The following is a 13,789-nucleotide window of genomic DNA, read 5'->3' on the forward strand; positions in this document are numbered from 1 at the left end:
CCAATGGAACACATATCTCAGTTTCCATTCTGAGGTTAACACATCTTTAAAATACACAAACTAATTTAACTCAGAAGTTCTTTGTACTATACAGTATCTCTCTGTGCTATTGTCTGTTCTCATGGGCATATGAAAATTTGAAGTTAATAAACCACTGTGTAATCTAACTTTGGGAGTTTTGATGCTGACAGATAAAGATTGGATCAAACTTGATATTGGGGCCTCCAGAAGGCCTACTCAGAACATCGGATCAAACTTGATATTGGGGCCTCCAGAAGACCTACTCAGAACATTTCCAAATGTCAAAGGGTTACCTTGTCTGTCCCTTCATGATCGAATTCAACAGTACAATGCCAGCCTTTGCCCCACGTTCTGAGTACTCCAGGAGGCCGAGATCTTTTTTAATTATCTCTAGAAAAAATGATGGGTATCCTATGCAGGGGCTTTACCCATGAGCCACAACATTCCCTGGATTTATTAAATATTGCACTGTATTCATGTTTATATGCTTCTAGACCCATAACTGAGTTTTGGGTCAGAAGCTCAAAACTATCTACTAAGCCCATCTGCCACATTCCTGCCACCACCCCAAGTTCCACACATGTATGTTTCCCTTTCACAGTGAGTTTACAGTCCCTGGTGGATACTTGTGATGTAGGTGGCATATCAGAAGTTGTAACATGTGAAGTGTTGCAGAGTAATGGGAATCACAGGGAGAGTGTAGGCAGTCATGGTGTGATGGGGCTAGCACCATTGGTAATGTCCAGGCTGATCTCCCAGTACAGGAGTCCTGGTCACCATCCTGCAGGCTGAGGAAGGTGGTCCCTAAGGCTTTATCTTGCAGAGGGGAATTATGGAGACTGAATGGCTGAGCTGTCTCCTCAACAGCCCTGGGCTTGCAGCAGCTGCATCTCTAGCAAGACACAACCACACACCTCTGTACTTAAATCAAAATCCAAACTTCAGTGGTCATAGATGGCTGAAGTAGGAACATGTCCCTGAGGCACCTGGCCCAAGCTGGATCCAGCAAGCTATCCCTCTTTGTTCAGAGAGTTTTCTCTATGTTCCATTACCTGACCGTGATCCACAGAGCCTATACTAAATAGATTCTCTGCAGCAAGTCTGTCATTTGGCCTCTTTTGCCTCCTCCTCCAATAGCCAGGATAACCTGCTGCACCTTCAAAGCCTCCTTTAGCACAAAGGCTTCTTTGGCAAGTCCTGTAATCTGGAGGGGTCTGGGGTTTCATGAGTGGCCATTTTGAGCCAGGATGCAACCAGGGACCTCTTCGCTAAAGCTTGGTACTGGGTACCAGATTCAGGACAGAAGCTGACCCAACTCAGAACCTGTGTTTGAATACCCCAGGTGCTGAAAATGTTTCTCATTTAAATGTTTGGAATGGAAAAAATTCAAACAATTATTTTGTTACCCTTGGAGGGATTCCAGATCATGTTTTGATATTCATCAAATCTTGGCATCCAGAGTGGCCTCTTCGGGGGGTAGGGGGGGTGGGGGGGAATATTCAGCTTTTAGGGATTTGAACTTGATCTCAGATAAAACAAAGTACAAAAGGGGTGGAATATATAGGGCCAGAATGACAAACAGGAAAATAAAGCAATATATGGACAATAAAGCCATTAATTGATGGGGATGTGATTTGTTACCACAATCAAAAACACAGATTATCTTTTAATGACTCAAGGCCCTGTGTATACACAGCACAAATAAACCAGGCACTGTCCATTGTCTGAACTTCAGGTCAGCAAATACTTTATCTATTTGGCTCTAGATAGAAAACCACAATTCCTTCCCTGTCCTTAGAGTCTCCATTGGCACATCTTGGGGAATTCTAGAGTCTGGAGATGCCTTGCCATGCCCCATAACCCATAAAGTCAATTGGAGTATAATATCAATTTATGAAATGACGAAACTTGACCTGTGACCTCCACACATGCACATTCACACAAAGAACACACACAAAATGATACAACTGAGGGCTTGAGACATGGTTGTGGTGGTAATGATACTTGTGGCCATACATGTTTTATATCTGAGAACCATCCCTGGGAACCACATGGTTGAAGGAGAAAATGGATTCAGGTAAGTTGTCCTCTGATTCCCACACATGCATGCCCTCACCCCACATTAATGAATACATGCAGACATAAAAATTTTATGAGTACACATGGGATACATGGGTTCAAATCCTGCTAATGGTCCATTTATTGTCTTTCACCTCTGTTGAGTGACTTCACCTCCTTATGTCTGTTATTCAGACAGACATAAGTGCATCACACTTGTTAATATAGTTACAATAACCAGTTGAAACCATACCCAGAATTGGTCTGGCCACGACTGTCTTCCTTCTGTTTCAGTTTCCCATGTGAGAATTGGAAGGATTTCGCAATACTTTGCCACCTGGGAAGTTTTTCAGTTTTGTGTAATCTCAGTCCAGTGTGCTCTACGAGCGAGCAAGACAGAAGCCTCTTTTGCATCTTTCTCCTTGTCCTTGTCCAGGGACTACTGGGCTCAGCTCTGGCCCTGGCATGCTCATTCACCCTCTAATGAGGCCAATGAAGATGCAACTAAGCCATGACCATGGACTCAGCAGTGTATATCTCTCTCTTCATAAGCAATGCCTCACACTGCATTTGTGGCCCTAGCTTACATGCGACTCTCAGGATATGTCGACCCCAAAGAGGATTGAAATCTGGGCCTTTTCTCATGCTTCCATGCTGAAATGCTGGCATTTCATTTCCAGCAAGGTTCTGGAATATAATCCAACCCCAGAAATATTCTGCTTTCATCATGCACCTCTGGCTACCACCTGTGATGCCCCAAACACACAGTTAGTCCACTCTGTGCTCTGGCTTGCTCACTCTAGTCCAGCATTGTTCTCCAGGTACTGAGGAAGCCAAGCCAAGGGGCAAGGTTCAAGGGCTAACGTGTGAGGTCTAGGCCAGTCTAGACAACTGAGATAGACACCTATCTCAAAACACATACACACAGTTTATTTTAACAAAAGTTGGTGTTTGCAGTTTTGGTTTGGTTTTGACGCAGGTTCTCAGTGTAGACCTCTATATGAAACACTCAGCTACATCAATGTTTTCATATCAGATGGTGATCATTGAATAGAATACTTGGTCAGCACATGCAAGACCTCTGCATAAACAGGGCATGGTAGTAAAACCTGTCATTCCAGTAACTTGAGGTGGAAGCAGAAATGTCTGAAGTTTAAGGTCAGCCTGAACTTCATCAGCCTATTTTCAAAAAAAATCAACAATTAAGAAAAAAATATCAGTGCTCAGTGTTCATCATGGCATGGCTCAGCAAGTAACAGTGCTTGTAACCATGACTGATGGACCTGGTCTGGTCCTCAGAGCAGAAGTGGTAGAAAGGAAGAACTTGGTCACACAGGCTGACATCTGATTTCAAACTATACTATTCATGTGGACTCACAAAGATAACAAAAATAAAATGAATCTTAAAACAAATAAAAAGGGATGAGAAATTATTTAGCAGTTTAGCACTTGGCATGGACTGCACAGTGACCATTGCTGTTTGACAAAGTTCCAGCATCTCCACATTGCCGATCTTAATTCTCCAGCATCATTTTTATTTCAATTTTAATAATTCTCACTATAGTTATGGAGTTTCCTTATGCCTTTTAATGTGCGAAATTTATTTTGTTGGCAACACTGGAGGATGGGAACATATACATAGGCAATGCAGTCTCTTTAAACAAAATTCTTGGAAAAAATCCCAACCAACATGCAAACACAAAATGTGATTACTATGCCTACTCCCACACAAGAAGCCCCAATGTATACTAACTGGATACACCTAGTTGCAAGGATGAAAGCAACTATGAAAGGAAACAATGGGCTCACATCCACAAGGCATTAAGATACTTGCTGAATTTATCACTTCTTGCCCTAGGAAAAATGCTGTATGAGGATGATGGCTGCCTTTATCCTGGAATCATTAAGTCTGTTTTTAACCTGCTTGAGTCTAAACTAAGATTCAGTTACAGAGCATAAACTGTGTAGTTGTTTTCAATAAATCATCAGCCACAGTGCTTCATGCTCACATCATGGCAGTCTCCTTCCTCTACTGATACCTCATCTCTTCTTTGGTACATGAACTCTTATGACACTGGACTCCAGCAAGTACCTCTTGTAGAACACAAAACTCAGTTTCCAACACCCACATGGCAGCTCACATCAGCTCACATCTGAAATTACCATGTGGTACTGTCCAGTATGAATATTTTCATGACTGTGAAGATTACTCTTCTTTGCAAATGCTTTACCACATTGGTCACATTAATAGGGTTTCTCCCCAGTATGAATTCTTTCATGACTTAGAAGGCTACTCTTCTCTACAAAGGCTTTACTACATTGATTACATTCATACGGTCTCTCCAGTATGAATTCTTTCATGACTTTGAAGACTAATCTTCTGTGCAAAGGCTTTACTACATTGGTCACATTTATATGGTTTCTCTCCAGTATGAATTCTTTCATGGGTGAGAAGATAACTCTTTTTTGCAAAGGCTTTACCAAATTGATTACATTCATAGGGTTTCTCTCCAGTATGACTTCTTTCATGATTTTGAAGACTACTCTTCCGTGTAAATGCATTACCACATTGATTACATTCATACGGTTTCTCTCCAGTATGAATTCTTTGATGGCTGAGAAGATAACTCTTCATTGCAAAGGCTTTACCACATTGAATACATTCATGGGGTTTCTCTCCAGTATGGATGCCTTCATGGGTGAGAAGATAACTTTTTGTTGCAAAGGCTTTACCACATTGATTACACTCATAGGGTTTGTCTCCAGTATGAATTCGTTCATGAATTTGAAGACTACTCTTGTGTGCAAAGACTTTACCACATTGATTACATTCATATGGTTTCTCTCCAGTATGAATTCTTTGATGGCTGAGAAGATAACTCTTCATTGCAAAGGCTTTACCACAGTGAATACATTCATGGGGTTTCTCTCCAGTATGGATGCTTTCATGGAGGAGAAGATAACTTTTTGTTGCAAAGGCTTTACCACATTGATTACATTCATAGGGTTTGTCTCTAGTATGAATTCTTTCATGGTTGAGAAGATAACTCTTTTTTGCAAAGGCTTTGCCACATTGATTACATTCATAGGGTTTCTCTCCAGTATGAATTCTTTCATGCATTTGAAGACTACTCTTCAGTGCAAAGGCTTTACCACATTGATTACATTCATAAGGTTTCTCTCCAGTATGAATTCTTTCATGAATTTGAAGACTACTCTTCACTCCAAAGGCTTTACCACATTGATTACATTCATAGGGTTTCTCTCCAGTATGACTTCTTTCATGAATTTGACAACTACTCTTCAGTGCAAAGGCTTTACCACATTGATTACATTCATAGGGTTTCTCTCCAGTATGAATTCTTTCATGAATTTGAAGACTACTCTTCACTCCAAAGGCTTTACCACACTGATTACATACATAAGGTTTCTCTCCAGAATGAATTCTTTCATGGTTGAGAAGATAACTCTTCATTGCAAAGGCTTTACCACATTGATTGCATTCATGGGGTTTCTCTCCAGTATGAATTCTTTCATGACTTTGAAGACAATTCTTTCGTGAAAAGGCTTTACCACATTGATCACATTCATATGGTTTTTCTCCAGTATGAATTCTTTCATGACTGTGCAGATTGCTCTTTCGTGCAAAGGCTTTACCACATTGATTACACTCATAGGGTTTCTCTCCAGGATGAATTCTTTCATGACTTTGAAGATTACTCATTTGTGTAAAGGCTTTACCATATTGATTACACTCATAGAGTTTCTCTCTTGTATGAAATCTTTCATGACTGTGAAGATTTCTTGACTCTGCAAAAGCTTTATCACATTGATTATATTCATATGGTTTCTCTCCAGTATGAATTCTTTCATGTCTCTGAAGATCACTCATCTGTACAAAGGCTTTACTACACTGATGGCATTCATAACATTTCTCTCGAGTTTGATTTCTATGTACTTGATGCTGAAGACTGTCACATGCAATGGCTTTATAACTTTGATTATACTCATAGGGTTTTCCTTTCAAATGACATCTTTGGTATACTTCAAAGAAGTAATCAGATCTAAAGGCTTTAGCATGTTGATTACATTCATAGAGAGCCTCTTTGTTATTGGTTCTGTGGTGTGTTTGACGATGCCTGTCAAGCCTAAAGCCTATAGCAGATGACTCACATTTATTATTTTCTCTTCCCACATGAGCTTTTTCACATCTTTGAAGAGAACTTGAAGAAATCAGAGAACACTGATTGCATTCACAACATTTTGTTTTACTGTGAGCCACACTACATGTGCACAGTGAACCAGTAGACAGAGATGAATTTCCATATTCCTGATACTCATAAAGTTTGTCTCCGATGAGAGTTTCTTGATGAATTCTCACTGAAGTTGGAAAACCAATTAAGTGTAAACCTGTATCACCAGCATCATGTCTTCTCATAGTGGGGACTACCACATATCTTCCAGTTGTTCTGAGAGAGACAGAAGTACAATGCTTCTTTCCATGTCCCTTATGCTCACATGGATAGTATCCAGAGTGACAGATAACATGCCTGCTAAAGGAAGATAACAAACAAAAGGTTTTCACATTGCATTCACATAGTCAAATGTTTTGTGTGTCATACAGATGTGGTATAGAGATTCATGTTTCTACACCAAGACAACCTCCTGGTCTGTCATCAAGTGCTCCTCTCACTAAACTATGCTAAATCACGCAATATAAGTACCTGAGCAACACTAGCTTTAATACCAAAGCTTTGCTTATAAAAGGTCTTGTCCATACACTAATGCCCTCATCAATGATATGATAATGGGGAGGCATGATGGTAATTGGATGGACAGTTCTACAGCATGCCTCTCACATGGCTATGATTGAAACTGTGACATCTACTATGTCTTTGTTTTCTTGTCTTGTCCTTAAAGGAGTGCTTTGCAAACAGTGATCAGCTACGTGACACTGGAGTGAATGGTGTTGTGACAATTTAATAATCATCATAAAGTTGTGCCAATTCACACAGTTGCTTCTCATTAAAAGTTCAGGGCCCATTAACATTTTTTCAAACTGTTTGAAATCTCCTGCTCAGGCAGCCTCATTGTAGAAAGCCCGAAATCCATGGCTCTTCCCCCAGAGATGTCTGGATCGTGCCTACCAACTATTTAAGACACATCCCATACATCTGCCATGGGTGCTCACATGACCTGACTCCTGCTTTCCTGAGAGCCAACTGGGAGTGCTCTCCTTTGGGCTGCCCTGTTTATTAAATCTGGGTTTATTAATTCAGTTTGATTTGGCTTATTGCATTGGTGACAGAGGAACCCACCAACCAGAGATCCAATACTTATCTTTGGTGCACTGGCCGGGGTGAGTAGTCCTTCCACAACCATGTGTTGTGGCTGTGGATGGCCATTCACTCCGTCTCCCCACTCCACCTTTGCCACAATGAATGAACAGCTCAGTAAGCCTCCCATTGCCAAACCAAAATGTCTTAGAGGTCCAGGACCTCTTCCAACCTCCAGACTGCCTGCTGAGCCACTGCAGTGTCAGGCTACTCCAGCCTGTTTCAGAGAGCAATAGTCGCTCCCCTTGGAATTCCCCTGTGTGAGAGAGACTTCATCAGAGTCCACCCCACACACAGCTCCCAGATGCAATTTGTGTACCTGCCCTCACAACCACATCCCCAGCAAACGGCTTGTGAAAGGGTACTTGCTGAGTCCAATTTCTGTCCCCAGAATCTCTGGGGTTGTCTCCTCCAAATTGGGGCTGCAAGAATATTGCTCCCATTCCTCTCTCTCCCCTGTTACTCTTCATCTGGTTCCCAGTGTACAGTTTGGCCACACTGTGATTCTAGTGCTCCCATTCCTCTCACTCCCCTGTTCTGTTTGTCTGTCTGCCTGACTCACTACTTCCTCTTTTATGATCGGGTCACTCTGGGATTATCCCCATAAAACATCCATTGTCTTTGTTCCTGTCTGCTCTCACACCCTGAACTATGGCATGAATGTCCTCAGCCTGTTGTCTGAGTGTTTGCTCCCTCATTCTTTCCTCCCTCCAGTAGAGATGCTGCCAACACCACACCACCACCACCACCACCACCACCACCACCTCTAACTTCCACCACCACCGCCACCACCGACACCACGGCCTCCACCTCGCTGCAGCCCAGGGGGTTCCCTGTTCCCATACTCCCCACCCCTAAAATTCTGCCTGCCCACTCCACCCTTAAACATTTTCTCCTTCAGTACACCCTGCCAAACCTTCTTCCCTCCTAAAAATTTCTTTTTCCAAAATTCTCAACTTGCTGCTCTGACTTACTCAACTGGGCAGCATGTGCTGCTTCTCTCTTTTTCAGTTTCCCTCTGCAGTGCCTTCTCTGGGATCCAGGTATCAGGCTGCCCAAACTGCTAGGAGCCTCATTAAAAAAAATTGTTTCTGTTAATGATCCTGCTTACTTTTTATGTGGGGTGGAAATGTGTGAATGGTGTGGCCACACATGTGTGTTTCTGACTAGTTTTGAATGCCTGAGTTTACGTGTCCTGAATGTGTCTTGCTAATTGGGTATATTTTAAAATCTGTAAGGCTTGTGACTCCAGATGGAAACTGTTCTAAAGAACATCACCAGCTGCCATGTGATTGAATTAAAGAAATACTTCACCACCATCTTTAGTAAGGGTAACCACTTGGACTGGCACCACCAAGGAGACATTAGGACTCCAATATAATTTGTGTTAGGATATATTTCTGTTTGATAATTTCTGTCCAGTCCTAAAAACAAGGTTTATTAAACAGGATTTAAAACAATGCTCGTTTTGATCATTGATATTAAAATACAAATTGTTTGCAAGATTAAAACTTGGTTTTACCTGATATATCTTAGGATCACCACTAAAAATTACAGACTGAATCTTCTGGCTTTTACTAACATTGGTAAGCTGTAACTAATTGGGTAAAATGTATGTTTATACTTAACCAACAGATGCCCTCAAAGTTAAACCTAAACATCATTTGTCTAATTTAGATATACCTAACAGATTTTGTTCCCACATTCTCAAACACTCTGAGATCTAGGAATATGGCATTTAATATAAAAGCTTTTTAGGAGAGACATGCCAACTCCTGAAAGTATCCTGTATATTCTCCAAGATGGACGGATAGCCCCAGAAAAACTTCCATCTGCAGGCATGCCTCAAATATAACAAAGACAGCCACACAATGAAAAGCTGCTTTACACCTTTAACTGCTGCTGAGATTATGTCCAGACTATGAATAGATGGAGCATTGGGGGAACAATTGTCCCACTCTCTCAAGACAGGTAGGCCGATCTCCCCAAATTTCTACTCCACAGAGAATCTGTCAGATCCTCTGGGCTTGGCCTCTGAACAAGTGCTACCTCTGGGACTTGTCCTCCAGTGACCATAGAGAGACTTGGGACTGCCTGGATAACTGGAAAGCTGGTTCACTCCTGCTCATTTACTTATCCTTCTCAGATCTCATGGTGTTTGATGACTAGGGTACTAATAGATTTGCTAGATTAACAGCACCCTCAATCCCAAGGATACAAGCACCTTAGAAGCTCATTAGTACATTTCCTGGTAAAAATAAAGACAGGTGTGCCTCATTCACAGACTCCCTGGTACAAGATAAACTGGTTTCAAATATATCTTCAGAGGTTCAAAGTTTTAGGTTTGATAAATGCAGCTCTGACAAACTGATAAAAAAAATTGATGACAAACAGTTTACAGGGTTCCTTAAATTTCTGTGAATTTTACTGGTCCAGCTTTTAGAGCTTGGTTAGCATTAGAGAGGATCTAGAACCCTGGAAGCATGTTCAGCTCCCTCTTCCTTCACTCATACAACCTCCTTTCTTCAGTGAATTTAGACTTAAAAATATTCATGCCTTTTAACCCAAAGCCATAGCTTTGTACTATGACACCAAGATGTAAATCTGTTCCAGTAGTTTTACAGACACCTGAACGCTCATGGGAAAAGGGCTCTGCTACTTTATAAAGAAGTCTGACTTAATGGAAATTAATTTCTGTTTCCAAAGCCTATTTTTGACACCACAAATTTTGGAGCATAGTCTGCAGGTTCACTCCTCCTGCCTGGGCCAAGGCCAAACCTACAGGGGGCCCTACAGATATACCAGCTCAAGCAACAGCTCTGAGAATGCCAACCACCAAACAAGGATGCCAAATGGAAAACACTAACAGGTGGATTTCACCCACATGGCTGCACATAAAAAGGCTCCATGTCTCTTAACTCTTATTGACAAATTTCAGGATGGATACTCTCTAAACATTCCAAAAAACAGCAGCTGTTATGGCTCCAGTAATCCTGGAATACATCATCCCTAGATTTAGCATGCCATCTCCCCAAGCTCCTGGGACTTCACTGCTGGTACCACCTCTACAGGTACAAGTTGGCACCTACCCAGCAACTCAAACCTTGTTTTCCAAGATGTCCCAATTAAGGGCATATCTGCCCTTATGCCTCACTCATTCACCCTTGATTCTTCTGTACAACCAGGACACTTCTCAGTTCCATTCTTTCTGGCCGTCTTCCTATTACCAATGGCTATCCCTGTTCATAAGGCCAGTGATAAAAAGCTATTCTTTTCTCTCCTAGCAACCCCGCATTCTCTGCCTCCTCAAGAACAGATGCATGAGGTCTCCTGGATGGCAGCTATCCAAATGCTTCTCCACCCATACCCCTACTGAGCATGGGGTCACCTGACTCCCAACTCCCCCCTACCCACATGGTCCCATTCTAGCAGGAAGTACACAGACTTGAACCTGCACCCACATATACCCCAAATTTGGGATGTTTAGAATCTCCAACTGAGGGGGCCTCATTCCAGAAAGCCCACCTTTGGCAGCTCCTCCCCCCAGAGAGGCCTGGGACCATGCACATGCCTACTGGCTATTTAAGACCTGGCCCATAGAGCTGCCATGGGTGTTCTCCAGTTCTGTCTCATGCCTTCTGGAGAGCCCCTGGAGTGCTCTGCTTTGCTATGCTCTGTTTATTAAATCTGAACTTATTAATTTGGTTTGATTTGACTTATTGCATCAGTGATGGCAGAACCCAGCAACCAGGAATCCAGTACTTATCACAGACATACATATATCAGCTTACACTTGAAAATTACCTGCTATGTCTTGTAGAATTTGGGTAATGTTCTTCAATATTGTGGTCTTCCCATTTGTACCCTAAAATACAGCACCAGAAAATGTGACATATTACTGGAAATTAGGAACAATTGAAATTACTGTCTTTCATGAACCTTAGAACAGTGCCTGATATATTCACCCAAATTTTTCTTCTTTAATATTCAAAATTATAGGAGATCACCAATCTCCAAGAAAGGCTTCTTCCCTTAAGTTAAAAACTGACAGAAAGCTCACATTCTTACCTACAATAGTGAGGTTCCAGTAGGTTTCCAGCATCACATCTTTGTAGAGACTCTTCTGGGAAGGATCCAGCAAAGCCCACTCTTCATGAGTGAAGTTCACATGCACATCCTCATAGGTCACTGCATCCTAAAGTATCCCATATATGTACATAATAGAAATGGTGAGACTGACTGCATTGCAAATGTACACTTCACTGAGAATATATTTACATAATTCTGTGTGCTTGACACATTCTCTGACATGGGTGAGTAAATATCACATGCAGTCACCAACTCATTTTGAAAGGAAACATCAAGAGAGAATGATGCCTTCCATTCCACTGTCCACAGAATAGATTACGGCACAGCAGGAGAAATGCCTAGGAATATATACAGAGAGACATGCAAACAGAGTAACACTATTAAGTATACATCAACAAAATTTTATCAAAATCATTAACTTCAAGAAAGGATAGACAATAAGGGTGGGTGGTGCACAACTCTAATCCTAACGCTCAGGAGGCAGAGACAGGTGAAATTTGTGATTTCCAAGCCTGCCTGGTTTATGGAGAAATTGCCAGGATAACCAAAGGTACATAGTGAGACCCTGTCTCTAACGGGAAAAAAAAAAAAAAAAACAAGAAGCACTCAGTCCTCACTCAAAATTTCTCTACATAACCTGTCTTACTCACTTTTCCCTTGCTGTGAAGCACTATGACCAAGGCAACTCTTTTTGTTTGTTTTTGTTTTTCCAGACAGGGTTTCTCTATGTAACAGACCTGGCTATCCTAGGAACTCACTCTGTAGACCAGGCAGGCCTCAGACTCACAGATATGCCTGCCTCTTCATCTCAAGTGCTGGGATTAATAGCAAGCAACACTCCCACTGATTTAAAGATTTTAACATATTAAACCCAAAAGACTTCAGTCCAGCAAACATGGAGAGTCACAAATCTGTCTGATCACAGCCCAGACCAGACTCAATTGGGAGAAAATGGGGCCAAGCAACATCTTGTGTTTGGGGACTGAGGAGAGAGTGAAAGACCTGGATGAGAACAACTGGCTTCAACTGTTACAATCAGTTGGTGAAACTGGTCGATGGATTCAGCTGTCTCTGGTTGGGGTCATGGAATTCTTTCCCTGTTCCCTAGCTGCATGGGGCTTACCTGCCTAGGACACGGGGACCATCTCCTCCTCCATAAATGCAAACCTAATTAAAGACTCTTTTTAAGGAAAGGGTGTAACAGTGTACATTTAACCATGGAGATGTGTGGACCCCACTGGGAACTGTGCCTAATGGACGATGGGCTTCCTTAACAGGGAGCAGGAATAACCTTGAGTAGAAAGCAACCAAGTGTTTATTAAGTCACTATTATATTATGACAATGCAGAACTGGAGCTACAGATACAGCAGAAGTTCAATTAAACTCTAACAGTTTAAGCTACAAACTAAATTGCATGAGAAACAAAAATAACATGAGAAAATGTCATCATGAATGAAAAATTGATCAACACACGACTGAATCAATAGTACATAAACACTGTGACACCATCTGACTTCCAATTTTGAATGAAATTGCAATTAAGACTGCAATGAACTGAGTGGTGGTGGCGGCACACACCTTTAAACGAAGCACTTGGTTGTTTGAGGCCAGCCTGATAATACAGAGTGAGTTCCAGGACAGCCTGGGCTACACAGAGAAACCTATCTCAGGGAAAAAAGGAAAAAAAAGACTGTACTGTCTGGGAAAGAATAAAGAGATCAACAGAACATGAAATCAATCTTAGAAATAAAACATAATAAATATAGAGTCAATTTTGCTACACGAAGCCAGGAATCATAGTAAGTCTGGCCTTAATGACACAGGTAAATGAATCATCCTGGCATCCACATGCAAATGCGTTAATGACACAGACTTTACTCCCTGCACAGAATTAACTGCGGACGGATCAGACACCTGAAGGTTCAGTGCCAAGTGCAGAACTTTTAAAAGACACTAGGGTGATCAGGGCTCTGCAAGTTAGCAAATCTGCCTTCCCTGCCACAGTTTTTACTGAAAGAAATGAAGAAAATGATCACCATGCCTTGCATGGTGACTAGGATATTTCCCCACAAAGGCTCACTCTCCCCCATGCTCTGTGAAGGTGCAAACCCCAGCGCTAAATCACTCAGAGGTCCTGCTTCTGCCTGGGAGTTGCAGAGACCTCAGGGGACCAAATGGAATCACTCCAGACACCGCACACTGACAGCATATACACAGCCCTGGGGGGCACCCCACACAGGCTCCGGCAGCTTCTCCTCACATGGGACGGTGGACCCTCACTCAC

General features: G+C 41.9%; 1 protein-coding gene across 2 annotated transcripts in view; it reads right to left on the minus strand.

Annotated features, from left to right (window-relative positions):
* Window positions 1-2,002: 2,002 nt before the first annotated feature.
* Window positions 2,003-13,789, minus strand: part of LOC102915466 (uncharacterized) — a 43,276-nt gene continuing 31,489 nt past the window's right edge. For both annotated transcript variants that reach the window (XM_076559029.1, XM_076559030.1), the window contains exons 2-4: window positions 11,484-11,610; window positions 11,220-11,280; window positions 2,003-6,632 (exon numbers count right to left, since the gene is read on the minus strand). In XM_076559029.1, coding sequence (XP_076415144.1) covers window positions 4,409-6,632; window positions 11,220-11,280; window positions 11,484-11,610 — 2,412 coding nt within the window. In that variant the 3' untranslated portion in view covers window positions 2,003-4,408. The remainder of the gene's footprint in view (window positions 6,633-11,219; window positions 11,281-11,483; window positions 11,611-13,789) is intronic.

Source organism: Peromyscus maniculatus, chromosome 22 (assembly GCF_049852395.1).
Source record: "Peromyscus maniculatus bairdii isolate BWxNUB_F1_BW_parent chromosome 22, HU_Pman_BW_mat_3.1, whole genome shotgun sequence".
Classification (NCBI taxonomy): Eukaryota; Metazoa; Chordata; class Mammalia; order Rodentia; family Cricetidae; genus Peromyscus; species Peromyscus maniculatus.